The sequence below is a fragment of the Plectrocnemia conspersa genome, unplaced genomic scaffold (genome assembly GCF_051122295.1).
Source record: "Plectrocnemia conspersa isolate PC_06_02 unplaced genomic scaffold, ASM5112229v1 ptg000002l, whole genome shotgun sequence".
NCBI classification, from domain to species: Eukaryota; Metazoa; Arthropoda; class Insecta; order Trichoptera; family Polycentropodidae; genus Plectrocnemia; species Plectrocnemia conspersa.
The window spans coordinates 7438750-7454430 of NW_028277166.1; the positions used below are offsets into that span (position 1 = coordinate 7438750).

General features: G+C 30.2%; 3 protein-coding genes and 1 long non-coding RNA gene across 4 annotated transcripts; 3 read left to right on the forward strand and 1 right to left on the reverse strand.

Moving 5' to 3' along the window:
* The first annotated feature begins 471 nt into the window (after positions 1–471).
* LOC148237517 (uncharacterized) lies at positions 472–3215 on the forward strand. Its single transcript, XR_015812637.1, has 2 exons — positions 472–698; positions 1161–3215. It is a non-coding gene; the product is annotated as an uncharacterized LOC148237517 (long non-coding RNA).
* A 1902-nt stretch (positions 3216–5117) lies between these two features.
* Clp (Cleavage and polyadenylation specificity factor subunit 4) lies at positions 5118–8132 on the forward strand. The gene is made up of 4 exons (XM_088206101.1): positions 5118–5437; positions 5509–5791; positions 5860–6097; positions 7666–8132. The coding sequence occupies exons 1-4, from the start codon at positions 5335–5337 to the stop codon at positions 7906–7908; spliced, it is 867 nt and encodes a 288-aa protein (XP_088062227.1). The 5' UTR covers positions 5118–5334; the 3' UTR covers positions 7909–8132.
* A 2553-nt stretch (positions 8133–10685) lies between these two features.
* On the forward strand, positions 10686–13838 carry LOC148237519 (integrator complex subunit 15). The gene is made up of 6 exons (XM_088205830.1): positions 10686–10812; positions 10877–11175; positions 11234–11491; positions 11560–11713; positions 13259–13539; positions 13608–13838. Exons 1-6 carry the CDS (start codon positions 10740–10742, stop codon positions 13764–13766), a joined length of 1224 nt encoding a protein of 407 aa, XP_088061956.1. The 5' UTR covers positions 10686–10739; the 3' UTR covers positions 13767–13838.
* Positions 13774–14822, reverse strand: LOC148237520 (ribosomal RNA-processing protein 7 homolog A). Its single transcript, XM_088205831.1, has 2 exons — positions 14725–14822; positions 13774–14577 (listed from the first exon to the last, which is right to left on the reverse strand). Exons 1-2 carry the CDS (start codon positions 14750–14752, stop codon positions 13820–13822), a joined length of 786 nt encoding a protein of 261 aa, XP_088061957.1. The 5' UTR covers positions 14753–14822; the 3' UTR covers positions 13774–13819.
* Between the last annotated feature and the right edge of the window lie 859 nt (positions 14823–15681).

Consider the following 15681-nt stretch of genomic DNA (forward strand, 5'->3'; position numbering starts at 1 on the left):
AAACATGTTAGGAAATATTAAGGACAAATGATAAAAAAAATATTTGATAATTATTTAAAATTTTATTGCCAAAAATATATTAGACCAAATATGGCACTGCATTCAGTAGTGACTATAATATTTATTGAGTCATATGTGACAGTTTATGCATTAAGAACACAAAAATACAAATTAATTAAAAAATGAAAATATAAAATCATGAACATAAACAAAAACCGTTTAATTCCACATAAATAGCAAAAAATGTAAAAATAACTTTATTTTCTATTTATATTAAATGTTGACTGAAATATATCTTGTTTCAAAATAGCGGCTATTAAAAAATTCTAGAAAAAAAGTAGAAGTCAAAAATATTCTATAATATAAATTTCAATTTTTAAGATGATTTATAAAAGTTCATTGTTAAAAAGCATATGATTTGATATTTTTAGTTATATTATAAAATTATTATGAGCTTTATTTTTGTTTTAGTATCAGCATTTACCAAGAATGATGTATCGGAGCTGACTGATCAAAATACAGGATAAAAATCAGGATCTCAAGACTCCTAGATTGAGTACAGCAGTAAATGACGGGTACTCAGACTCAGACTCAGCGGGTACAGCACGCCGTACATAATATTCTACAAGCAACTGGACCCCTAACTATACAAGCTCATCGAGATAGTGGACCATTTTCTTCTCACCTTTGTCCTAATTGTAAATTTAATTTTAAATTAGCTGTTAATGTTGTTCTGAATCAAAACGTAATGTAAAGAAAACAATTATTAAGTAATTCATTGGTAAATTTAATTGTATTGTTTTATATTTATCTGCAACTCCGTTCTTATAGTACTTATTATTCATTATAAAAATGGCCATTTTAAACACACATTGTTACTTAACACATAACTAACAGTTGTTTCACTTATGCATTATTTGTGATTATATGGTTAATGGCCATTTAAATCAGGAAAGTTAATATCAAAAATCATAACATAAAATATTACATGTATATATCGATTTTCTGCATTTCTATTTGCACAAAAAGTAGTGGAGACCGTTTTGATCTGCATTCAAGAAGCTAAGCAATTATTCATGGGGTGCTCGCATTTAATTTTTTCAACGTTTCAATTATACAATTTCTATTAATTATTTACCATAAATTGGTTTTTTTTGCAGTTTTATTTATTTTAAATAACTAATTATCATGGGGGACAAAACAAGGACTTATTTTGAAGAACTTTATGCAGATAATTTATCTGATATTCCCAGTGACTGTGAGGGTGATGAGGTTAATAGTGAAACAGATGATTTGCAACCTAATCCACAAGCAGTACATTTGTCGAGTGATTCCGAAGAAAGCGGCCAATATATCGATCCCGTCTGGTCAGATTTTGACCCACCCAGGAATAACGAATATTTTGTTGGTTCATCAGGGCCAAGTATATTTCTCAAAAACACCGAAAAAGTAGAAGACGTAGCGAGTTTGTTTGTAGGAGATGATCTATTTCAACTGATTGCTACGGAAACTAATAAATATCATGCTCAGAATTTACACAAATTTAAAGAGCCAAAAAACGCTAGAAAGTGGTTCGATGTGTCTGTTTCTGAACTAAAAAAGTGGTTCGCTTTAGTGATTGTTATGGGTTTGATGAAAAAAACAAAAATGAATGATTATTGGTCTTCAAACCCGCTAATCGAGACACCAATATTTTCAAAAACTATGAGTCGCAATAGGTTCCAACAAATATTATGTTTTCTACATTTTTCGGACAATGGAAACGCACCCAAAAATGCCGATCGTTTATTTAAGGTGCAAGTAATCATAGATTATTTCACAAAAACATTTGAAGAAAATTATAAACTAGGACAAAATGTATCAATAGACGATAGCATTATACCATGGTGCGGAAGACTGGGCTTCAAAGCGCATAATAACAATAAAATAACAAAATATGGTGTACTAATTCGAACTCTATGTGATTCTACCACTGGATATATTTCAAAGTTTAAACTGTACTCTGGCGTTGTCCCGAAGATAGAAAATACGATTTCAGAACTATTGGTGCCTTCGAGAAACGAGTGGCATCATTTATACATTGATAATTATTATAACAGTGTTGAACTCGCTAAAAAATTACTTTTAAATAAAATAAGAATGTGTGGGACTATTAGAACTAACCGAGAAGTACCTGAAGTTTTAAAAAAGGCAAAACTTAAAATATTCGAATCGAAGATTAAACGACAAGGCGAAATACTATTACAATTATGGAAAAATAACGAAAGCAGAGACATACGCATGATTTCCACCATCCACAATGCTAACTTAATCGACACGGGTAAAATTGATGAAAAAACCGGTCTTTCAATTATAAAACCAAAGTGCATAATTGATTACGATCAATATATGAAAGGAGTAGATCGTGCAGATCAGTTTCTCAACTATTATCCATTATATAGAAAAATTAAAAAATGGACCAGAAAAGTTACTCTCTATTTAATCAACTGTGGTTTATTCAATTCTTTTAGACTTTACGAAAATTTGAATGTCACATCTAACCAGAAACTGAATTATCACGACTTTTTACTAAAACTTTCAAAGGCATGGATAGAAAATACATCAGATACTGGAGAGATTACATGGGTTCTTAGAGATGCGCCTTCGACATCTCGAACTCCATATTTTGACCCAGTGCATAGACTTTCTGGTGATATAGAACGTCATAGCATAGTGAGAATATCAGAAATAGATAGTCATAAAAGAAAGAGATGTAGAGTATGCTATGTAAATAAAATAAGAAGAGATACAATTTACATGTGTAAATTTTGCCTAGTACCTTTACATGTTGGAAAATGTTTTGAATCTTTTCATTTAAAAACGAAATATTAAATAGATTTAAATAGCATAGAGAAATTACAATACAAATAACTATTGTGATATTTAAAGTTAAATAATATTAAGTGGTTACAAGTTGAAATTTTTAGATAATTATAATAGATGTTGGAAGGGTGCCTTGTTTTTGAATGGTGGAGATTCTAAAAAATATTAGTATTTACATAAAATTATTTTTAAGAGTTTATTTTTTTGTGTACAAATATTTATGTCAAAACCAGTGACGAAGCAGCCCTTAATAAACACTAGAATATTGTCATAAAGTCCGACATAAAACCGCATCTGTATTTTTGGATTAATAACCATGACTAGAATTATAATTTTTTAAATAAAAAATAAAACTTTTTTTTAAATAAATATTATTTCCACTATAAATTAATATGTGTTAATTTGCGTAGATCGTAAAAATCACTGATGACTATTTTATAAGTTAAAAAATAGCTACGATCTTAAAGTGAACACTTACATATATACTAATACATATTTCAATAGTATTGTTATTTTAATGATCGTCAGCAAATAACAAAAGGAAGGCCGTCAGCAAACATTTTTCTGGTCAGAATTTTTTCAGCTAGCAATGCTGTTATCGTATAGTGTAATTGCTGTAACGTTGAAAATTTGTATAACTGGTCGATCTGTCATTGTCGACAGTTCATTATCATTATCAAGATGTTTCAGCACCAATTTTTTTGGTCGAGCTTTTTGTCATTGTTTATGCACGCACACAACATAGCTTGCGAAATACACATTTACGAAACCTTTAAACGCGGTAATATTGTTGTACATAAATAACAATTCTGTACGCACTGTGTATTGAAATTTGCGTGAAGACTATGGTCAATTTCATCGTCCTACAGAGTGAATAATTCGCAATGTAGTGAACAAAATAGACTAGAAGCGTTGGAGAAAGGGTAATGCTTGTGCATCATCGTGGCGCCCGTTCAGCCGAAAATATTGCTGCTGTAACGCTTAAATCAGTGAACATCACACTATCCAATTTTTACACATATACATTCACGCGTGCTAGAGCCCAGTCACAAGAATAAAGTCGTATACATCTCACAAAAATACGATTGTGTGTTGTTTTTGTTTCTGCCTGCGCTGCAATAACGGTTATTATCGTGAAACTACAGCTTATCGGCATAGTTTGGAGAGTTTAGATGAGATCATAAACACTTACACAATTAAAAACATTTCAAAAATGAATACAATATTTATGTTATATAGTGATACAAATTACGTACATATAATTGATATAAATTTACATAGATAGAAAATATATTTACAGAAAATTTACATAGAAAATAAACGTATAAAAATTCAAAATAAAATCACGTTAAAGTTTGAAGTCAGTTTTCTTTGATTTCGTTCCAACAATATTATCACTTTCTAATGATGTAAAAGAAGATTGGTAGTTCGTTTTTAATTTTTAAAAAGTCACTATGAAAAATTGTGAGTACCGAATCCAAAAACAGTTTGCTGTTAACTGATACGTCAATAATTCGTACTGAAATAATTTTTTGAATGCATTTTCTACGTATACATATGCACGTGAGAGAGAAGCAGTACATGCGCGTAAAAATATTCGTTGTCTCGCTTGTTCTTGTTGAAACGGCAATGCTCATTTCAAGGATTTTCGTGTGTGTCACATCCGGCTAGAAGAATACATATTTTGGTTTATTTCGCATAAAATAAAATATTTGTAATATCACAGTAACTGGTTGTCAACTCCTACAGTACGATTGTGTGAGTAAAGCGTATATGTGTTTTGGATTAAAAGTGGATAGTGTAATGTTCACTACTGTAAGTGAAAGTGTGGTCGAAAACCCGGAATTGTTGATTCGTTGGCGTTCGCAGCCTTTGGATTTTTATTATAAATCCCTTTGGCGCATTTTGTATCTGGACTTGCATGTATATAAAATTCAGATAACACAAGAGGAGACCGCGCTAATAATTAGAGATAGCAATAATAACGGTATTACCGAGAGAAAATAGACATTATTATAAAATTAAGAATCAAATCTTTTGACAGATTTTAATAAAAATAAATTAAAAAATATCACGGAATTTAATTTTTTGCAAAATATCGTTATTTAAATATTTATAAAAATTACGAAGCTTTATAATGTCCTATACTGATTAAATAATTACAATTTTATTAATTTAATAGCATAAATAATCTTTTAAGGCTATACATTTATGGTGAAAAATGTAGCTCCTAAGACCAAAACTAAACTTAGGTTGTGTCGCTTGGCGACAGTGTGCCGCTCGCTGGCTGTCAGAATTATGCGTTTTAAAGCATTTACGGCTTAAATAGTGTTTTTTTACCGTAATATACGTTATCATAAGCATTAATCATCGTAGTTAACGTATAATGCCTTAAAACTGAACGTGAGATCCAACACACTGTTTGGTTTAACAATAAATTGAAATTGATGAAATTTCTAACATAACGTCAATATGGAAGTACTAGTTGCAAATGTTGAACACATCAAGTTCGATGTGGAAATTGCACTGGAGGAGCAGTTTGGCGCCTTACCATTACCGTTTCCCGGAATGGACAGTAAGTCCTAACTTTTTCGTTTTGTTTTATGTAAATTATATGAAAATAATTGTCAATTTTAACGCTTTCAGAATCCACAGCTGCCGTCTGCGAATTTTATAGCGGCCCGAACGGCCCAGGTTGCGATAAGGAAGCGGCGTGTCCGTTTCGACACGTCAGAGGAGATAGAACAGTCGTTTGTAAACATTGGCTGAGGGGCTTATGTAAAAAAGGAGATCAATGTGAATTTTTACACGAATATGACATGTCTAAGATGCCCGAATGTTATTTTTATTCGAGATTCAACGCCTGTCATAATAAGGAGTGCCCGTTTTTACATATAGATCCAGAGAGTAAAATAAAAGACTGCCCATGGTAAATATCCTTAATTATTTATGTATTACGTGATAATCGTTCTTTGTTAATATCCATGTGTTTTAAAGGTATGATAGAGGATTTTGCCGTCATGGTCCTCACTGCCGACATAGGCATGTCCGACGGGTGATTTGCAGCAATTATATATCTGGATTCTGTCCTGATGGACCGAGTTGCAAATATCTTCATCCTAGATTCGAATTACCCGCACCTCCTGAGCCAACGAAAGATGCTAAACGTCCAATTTGTCACTATTGTAAAGAAGTTGGTCATAAGGCATCATATTGTCTGAAGATGCCACCAGAGGTTCGTATCAAGTTTTGGAATGTATTAACTCTTATACCCGTAAAGCTAGAGTTACAAATTATTTCTTCATTAAAATATCTAAAATCAGAATATTACAAGCTTACCAAACTTTTTGGAAATTGTTCGTATATACCTGACATGTATTAGGGACATCATTTCATGAGTTTCCCTTTGAATTTGGTCAGAAAAATATATGTCATTTAATGAACTACAAATCTTAATAAAATCAAACCAAAAATATTTGGGTTGTCCCTCAAAAAAAAACAGTCGAATCCATCCCAGAAGTATTTTTAAAATTTTTCATTTCAGTGAATTCATATCGGAGTACATTTTCACTGGTAGATATATATTTTCACCAGTGAAAATTTAATTTATCTGGCAGGTGCTAGTAAAATTATATGATTTTAAATTTTACATACGTAGTAATATACATATTTGCATACTTATCATTGTTTATTTACATGCGATGTTTAAATGTTACAGTGAATGTGTATTTTTCAATGAAATTATATTTTCACTAGTGAGGTTCAAATACATTTAACCAGTAGATATGTATTTTTATTAGCGAAAATATGCTTATTTAACTGATATGCTACTCTAAAATGTCTATGAAACTCAATTTGACAGTTGCGAAACGTCCATTTTCTGTTCAAACCCAAACCCAACCGACGCGAATTAACCAAACTAATTATAGTTTTAGAACGTTCATTAGGTTAAGTCTAAAATACAAACTAAGCCAACTCATCTCACATATTGCTCCATGGTTGGTCTGCATTTTGATATTACACTATGTTTTAAAAATGTGATAGCTCTCCTTATCAATATTACTATAGACTTATGATATGAGAGTGTATGTCAAAGTGGATTCAAACAGAATTTTGGTCAATAGGAGAGCGCAAAAACAATTATCACTTCTCAGAAGTCAAAAATTCACGTAAAAAGCAATAAAATCGTGTTGATGTTTTTTGCGCTCTCCTGTTGATCAAAATTCGATTTAGATATGCTTCATTCGATTCCCACTTATTAGAGGTCGTAATATAGTTATAAAAAGTATTAATATGAATGCTAGATAACCGAGTGGATTCTAAACAGACACCCCTTTTAATTTAGCCAGAAAAATGAATGTCATTTAATAAAATATTTTCAATTTTAACCATTTGAACGGTATCGCTGTACATGTGGTCAATCTTTCTTTGAGGCTTTGATACATAAGAAACATTATATTTATATATACATATTTTTTAATTTGATTTAATGTAAATGATTTCTATAGAAAATAATACCAATAAATATGTATATAAAGAGTATGAAATAAATTAACATAACAAAACATATTTTATAAAAAATATTGAGATCAACTGAATTGTTATAAAAATATCCACAAAATCTTTCACAATTCGACTAGTTATTATGCATTATAGAATTTGTTAACTTCACGAAGATAATAGTATATTAAAATTAATATTGTCAAAAATATATATATACATTTTTAGACCCGAAAGAATCCTCAATTCCACTCCTAATAACATGTTTATATTTCTTATGTTTAAATATATTCTTTGTTTTAGTTAAAAGAAGCAGCGCAGAGACAAGAGGAAGCCAAGTACCGCGCTTTGGGTTATATAAAGCCGGTAGATAATAATGAAGAGCTAGCTAAATTCCAAGGTCTCCGGCCACCGCCCAAACCGATAGAAGAGATCACGTGCTTTAAGTGTGGAAATAAAGGACACTACGCCAACAAGTGTTCAAAGGGTCATCTAGCTTTCCTTTCGCAAAATCAAAATTCTGGATCTGGTGGATTTAGAAGATAATTACTGTAAATAAAAGTTGCAATAAACTTAAGCCGGACACAGAACGCAGTTTTATTTTGTAATGTGTATATAATTTTTTTATACAATTCATTCTGGTGTATTTTTAATTTTGTATATCAAAATTATGAATAAAGTATTGATTTTCAGTTATATTATTTTTCATGTAGGATGATAAATATTTTTTGTAACATATTTTTCCAAATAAATATTTTCTTAAATTTGTACATCGAGAATATTTACATGCAATATCCTTAAAAATAATTAAAAGACTTCCATCTCCTATTTCTCTTTTTATGTATGTAAATATTGAACTGTTGGCAGAAGTGCTTCATTATTATTTTTATACTCACAACACAACTTTAGCAATGCAAAACTGTGATAGAAATCTAATAAAACCATTGAAAGATTTATTTATTTATTGCATGCAAGTTAAAAATGGTGAGGTACTGGAAGATGGTTATGATTGTGCAAATGAAATTTTATTACTAGTTTATTTGGAGTAAAAATCTATTCCGCAAATATTTTTTTATAAGGTGAAGTACAAATTAATATATAATTTACGATTTAATCCCATTATTTTTTCATCTACCGGACAATGTTCTATTAAAAATACAAATAGCGAAAGCCCAAACAGAAAAACTAAATAGTTTTCTACGCTATATAGTTAATACACTCGATGGTTACAATACCGTGTTGTAGCTATCTCATAGCAGAGTCAGCTTGACAAGGGACCCAATTTCTAGACACTAGATATAAAAAAATAATTATCAATATCAAAAGTTAAAACACACGATACAAATAAATGAAAAATATAATCTACACAAAGATATTTTTAGTTCTTACGGTGAACATAATTAGTGCTGTATATAACTAGTACTCGTTTAATGATATAACAAGCGCATGTTTAAATTGTTTCGCTTTTAAGCTTGCAAATGTATTTTTAATCTCCGATACGCCTAAATTTTGGCTGCATCATTTTCTATTGATAAAATTTCTAAAGAACTTAAGCGTTTATTCGATATGGATGATTGAATGTACGTCTTAATAAGCAGCTGTTATCAAAATAATTAATAAAATTCTCAATGCTATCTACAGATTAGACGAGAAGTTTTGTAATTCATTAATATTTCAAAGAAATAAAAACCTCTATTGGAGTGCTTTTATTTTCAGAAATCAATAGACGGCGTTTCAATCGAGCTTCAGTATTTGTTTGCCTGTCGTCAGGAAAGTTACGCTGAAGCGCAGAATATTCTTGCGCCTCTCAATTATTTTTCGACTTAACTGTTAAGTCGAAAAATAATTGAGTCTTAACAAGTATATTTAATGCTTTTAATTCGTTAAATAATTTTATTGTAAACTAACTTTAGTTTAAATAATATTTATAGTAATAGTCGAAAGATGTAATAATTCCAATAAATCGAATCGGAATCAGACGAAAATGATTGCAATTACGAAGTAAGTATTTTCACATTTACATTTGAAATTAGTATTTAAGTAAGAAATTTTATTATTTATAGTTCATATCAAATATGGGAAATTCATCGGAGTGTGATGTAAACACGGAACGTCCATATAATGTAAGTATGATATCAACATTTTGCTATGATAAAAAAATATGACAATATATATTATTTTGCAGGAAACTTTTATAAATCAAAGTCGGGGTTTTGGCGATAACATATGCTTGGCGTCTTATGTTTCGAAAAAATTCATACGATTCTGTTGCTCAATATAAAAGCTTTTAACGCATATAATTAAAACAGCAAAAACAAACGACCTCCAGTCATTTTTATAACATAACAAAAGGCGGAGTTGATCTAGGAGACGAAATAACTCGTGAATATTCTTGCGTACAGGTAGCAAAGCGGTGGCTATTCGGAATATTAATGGAGCTCATTGATATTATAGCTTTTAATGCCTATAAGATATGGATCCATAAATATTCTGAGTGGCGAATGAATGATCGATGCCGTCGAAAGTATTTCATACGCCTCCTATCGGTAGATTTAGTAAAAAATTGTAATTAAACGACAGCAAACGTTTATTTACATAAACCGTAAAAGTATGCGATAAAATTATTCGTATAGACTTTTGCCCTCGAAGAACTTCCTACATCGTCTTTGCTCAGTAGTACTCGTAATATTGGACGAAGATGTACGTGTAAATTTTGTTCTCGTAAAGAATTACGCGTGTATCGTGTTTTATTCGTCACAGAGCTGTTTTAAATGCATAAAGTAATAAAATGCCTGGGTTTCTAGGCATTTAGAATTTTTTTATGTTATATATTTATAGATGTATATTTTATTTTTAGTAATTTAGGTTTAGTGTTTATTTATATGTTGTTTATTATTTATTTTTTAATATTATTATTTGTAAAGGAAAAATGTAAAAAATATATTGTGTTTTATTGTGAACGTTTGAGAAATTGCGCGTGCTTTACGTCATCGGGTCTAAGTAGGAAATGCGTTTATGTGCGTGCATAAAAAATGACAAAAGGGCATTGCGTGTTTTGTTCTACGCTCGATTAAAAATATTTCGCTTTTAGATAATAAATAAAGTATATTTTATAAATTTTGTAAATATACATTTTTTTATACTTTGAGCTAGCTAGTATCATGGGGGTGCCTAAATAGTATTTGTTTGGAATGCTAAAGTAGCAAGGCCTTCTATTTATATTATTAATATTTTTTACACGAATTAAAAAATAATTGTTAATTTATAATTATTTAATAATAATACTCAAAGTTATATGGCCAAACATATATTTTTGGTGTGTCAACACTGTTGTTTGTGAATGCGGGTCTGACGTTTGACAGGTAGTCTTGTCAGCCATGTCTGAAATAAAGTATAATATTAGGAAATTAGAATTTCAATATTGGACCCAAGAAACACTTTTACGTTTAGGTATTATTTCAATGTTAAAAAATACAATACAATACATTTTTGATTATTAATGCAATCTTTCCAGAACAACTGATTATCGGAAGGAACTTTCAATCGTCTAAACATCTCGATCTTATAAATGATCTGATTAAAGAATTTATTTTTTGCGAATGCGACCGCCGAGGTTTAAGAAAGGCGATGGGCCTCGGCGCAATGCAAGAGTTGCATGTCGTCGACGTTCTCTGTGGCTATTTTTCAGGACCTCTAACCGAAAGCACGAGAAACACAATATTTTTATTGCTTTTTAGCGGATCCGACGGTCACAAAAGAATGAAGGTATTGTGCAAGTTGGCTAATATGGCAATATCTGCATCAGTGGCACCAGTAAGTAAAAACATTAAATTAATGTTTTATTATACCGTATACTCAATATTTTGCGTAGGTATTATCAGCTCTTGGCATATGGATACAACAAACAGGATGTTCATCTCCATTAGCGTTACAATTGGCACATAGTTTAGTGCGAGATTATTTTATACTTCATCCACTAACTGATAAAACATTACAAAAACTACCCAATGTTGCGCCGCAGTTCATTGCCAATTTTATGACAGTTGTTGTAGAGATTTATTTGAAGGAAGGCCTCAATGGTACATTCTCTCCGCCTCCGAAGAGTCTATTGGAAGTTATTACAGATTGGGTGAATACGCTTTACATTACTGATTATTGTCGTTTTTTAAAACATGTGTAAAAAATATTTTTTTGTAGGTGTGTTCAAATCCTAAAATATGTCTTTCTGCACAAACAAACCCTTCGGCTTTTCCATCTGTTGGCATACCGATGGCAGCTGTTTCGCCTTTAACAGGACTTATCCAGTGGTGTGCATTAGCGCCATTGTATATTTTCGAAGCAGAAGATACAGGTATAAAAAATAATTATAAAAGCAAACATTTGACATAAGCATTAACATTTGATTCTACATAATCCTAGAAAAATAAATATAGTTGGGTAAGTCACATAACATTGACTTCTAATGCCCTGCATAGAAACATTTTCTAGGTCCAAGTTACAGTTAAATATGCGACGCGAATAACGTTGTAGGTCTGAATTAAGATTTTGATTGAATAACGTTATATGAGTGATTTTTCGATTTCAACCAACTTATTCAAAATAAAAAAAAAACTAGAGTTGGCAAAATATCTACAGACAAATGAAAAATTATTTAATATAAAAAAATAAAACGTTTTTAATTTCTAATTCATCATTTTTTAGAACATTTTTATCACTTTTAAATATTTTTTGTCAATTTTTTTTATTAAATCTTTTTAAAAGACAATATTATATTTAATTTTAATATTATGTAATAGTAGATAAGTTTTCGACAAACGTTATAAATGATCCATAGGTACTTGCTGTCATACAATGGAACAACGTTACATCATAACTTACGTTATTCCACAATTGAAAATGTTCATTCTTAACAAAATCCAATATCGTGCTATAAATGTTAAGTATACTAGTTAAGTATGTAAAAGCTTTCTGATGAATAAATTGTGAACTATAATATTTTAAAAATCTAAAAATGAATGTACGTAAATCTGTAAATTAATTTTTCACTTCCTGTAAAGTTGAATATTTACATATTTAAGACTTACAACGTAATTTATTTAGATACATTCAATTATGAAGGCTAATTTTTAGAAAATTCATAAAAAATACACTTCATCAGAATTTAGACTAGTTTGAAAGTTTACCAAAAATAGTTTAAAACACAGATTGAGAACCTTTATTCAATTGCATCAATTCTGACGATGTATGTCACCGATTTTCTAAAACAAATAAAGAATTCTATTTTATCAAAATTTCGAGTAGATTGAAAGTTTCCAAAAAAAACTTCAAAATAGTATGCAGAACACAGGTTGAGAATCGTCGAAAAAATATGTATTTAAAACACTGCAAATTAAAAAGAAATAGTCCTAAAAATATTCTTTTAATATTCTTACTAATTTGAAAGTTATGACAATTTAAAAAAATATGCTTATTTTTGGCAAATGTGCAAAATTGCCTCACTACAGTAATATAATTTCTACCCGACACTAGTGTTAAATAGCTCTGGATATAACTATAAATACAGGCGATCTATGGAATATCTTTAATTTTAACACTAATTTGTAAAATTATAGTTAAAAACTTTTGATGCAAATTGCGTCATATGTAAAACTATCATTAGGAGCCGCTAACTTGTGCGTTAATTGAGAATTTTACATATATTCTATTGTAATCGTTTTCATTCAAAAATGGCATAATATACATTTTAAAAATATATATGGAAGAACAATCATAAATTGATACTCAGCAACATTTTAGCTTTGGATTATAATGATTAGACAGGCCGGAACTATGGCCTGTCTACTCTTTTTTAATATTTCATTTGTATAACCTAATTTTATTTAAATTAAAATTTTAGACGTGGAAATGATCGATTGCAATCTTCCAATTAAAAGGATTAAAATTGAGAAGATACCAGAATCGAAAGCAGATAAGTCAAACTCAGAACGATCAGAGTTAGAATTGTACGGAAAGTTGCATTTGGGCGTTTTGGAAAGCCTTTACGAAGGACGTAGACAGCAAGGTGCTCCTGTCGCGGTGAATGCCCAGCATTTGGCTCAAGTCATTGCACCGATTCTGCAGAGGATAACTCAGCTCCAAAGAAATGAAAGCATGGTTTCGATCGATTCAAAGCTACAGGTATAAATTCTCATAATATACGATTTTAACTAAAACTATAAAATAAAAAATCTATAATTTTTTTGCAGGTGTGTCTAAACAGGGTAGCTCAAGCTACGCAAATAGCTTTGGCAGGAGGTTGCGTCTTCGGCAACATTCAATATCTTCTCTCGACATTGGACACGTTACCTGAAAATAGAATGCTGAGGATAGTGATCAAGACACAGCAACAAGCCATTCAGAAATAAAACACGATTGCGATGTATTTTTACTTTATTGTTAAAAAAAAATTGATTTTTAATTAAAACGGTTTAAATCTTCTCGATTGTTTTAGCATAGCGATCTTCTTTTTGTCCTCCTCGAACTTTTTCCTAAGTGCGATAATATGGTTCATCTTCGATTCTCTTATTTGAAACGTGTAGAAGTTTTTCAATTGCTTCTTCTTTTGACTCTCCTCTTTTTGCGAAAGAATTTTGTTCGTCGTCGACTCTTTGCGTTCGAAGCCTGGATTTCTACCCTGTCTGGTCACAGTGACCCAACCTTCGTCATCAGCTTCTCCCATCATCTTTTCCTTCTCGATCTGTTCCTTAATTTTCAGATCATATTTTTCCATAAATGTTTTAATCTCCTCTTTCATCAACTTTACTTTTGGTATAGACGTATTATAATCTTCGATCCATTTAACTAATCCATTATTAGTTTTTAAACACGTCTGCGGAGGATCTAGTTGTTGAAGTTTAAGAGCTTTACGCAGTTCAGATTCTTTGCTGTAAACCACATGCGCTACTTTAAAACCAACAGTATCTTTACTTTTAAACAAATCGGTATCTACTATAGATTTTTCTGAAGACGACGGCTTATCGCTTAGGTTCAACAATTCCACTTTACCAGCTACACTAAATATTTCTTTCAACTGGGTGTCATTTAAAAAAGGCGGAACATTGAGAACGAATAAAGTTCTATCGCTAGGTTTATTTGAAAATGTATCTCTCACGTTATGTTCTTTTATGTAGAGCGTGTGTGTTGTTAAACTTTCCTTGCTTACTTTCAATGGCAGAGCTGAAACAATACAATTTGATAGAATTAATGCAAGGACTAAGAAATTTAATAAGCATAAAGATACAAAACGATTATAAAGCTACCTCAATTAAATCAAGTTACACAATTTTTTAACTAAGTAAAACTAGTTTTCTTTTCAATATTTACCTCGGAAACCTGATGCGCTCCAAGTCATGTTGACAATTGTGTTGAGGTTAAATAATATTTGGTCGTAACACCAAAAGTTTTGTGTATGTACCTTATTCAACTCTAACGTTAATAACATTTGCTTCGCTGTCATGTGTAATTAGTACACACTGATTTTAATAGTTTAAATATCTTTATAAATATAATAAATATTAGGTTAAAATTTAACTTTTATATATATTTTGTATTTTTAATTCTAGAAATGAATAAAATAGTCATTAAGAGCAGACGCATTTTTCTCATTAAAATTGAATTATTTGAATAATAAAGAAGCCTTAATTAACGTTAGTATATCAGATATCGAGAAACCAATGAGCAAATTTCAGACCAAAAAAATATTAGCATATTTTAATGAATATGAAACGGCCTTATTAACAATTTTGTGGGATAAGTTATTACAGCGTAAAATTAGTACAAGTAAATCGCTTGGGATACGCAATACAATTTTAATTTGGAATCAAACATTTTAAAATTGCTTTCCGAATTTATTTTAGATATTAGGAATAAATTCGATGAAATAAAAAAGAATACCAATTTTCTGACTGAAAATCAAAACTAGAAGGAAACTAGAAACAGAAAAAAAGAAAAGTTTAATTTGGAGAAACAACTCAAAATGAAATATATTTTTCTGCTTATCTAAATTTCATAATAAACGTTTATATGGTTATTTGTGATGGAGTTATATCCGAAATATCTAAATGAAGTGTCTTATACAATGATGTTCTTGAGGATTTTTAACTATTTTTAAATTTTAAAATCAGTAACGAATGTATAGATAAACTAGGCATATAATATATAAAATACATTGATATTAGATATTTCAAAGATTTAATTGTTCATTATATTGCATTTGTAAAAAAAGAAAACACTATAAATTCTGTTGAGATGTATAATTTCAGCTTTGCAGTTTATGTCAAG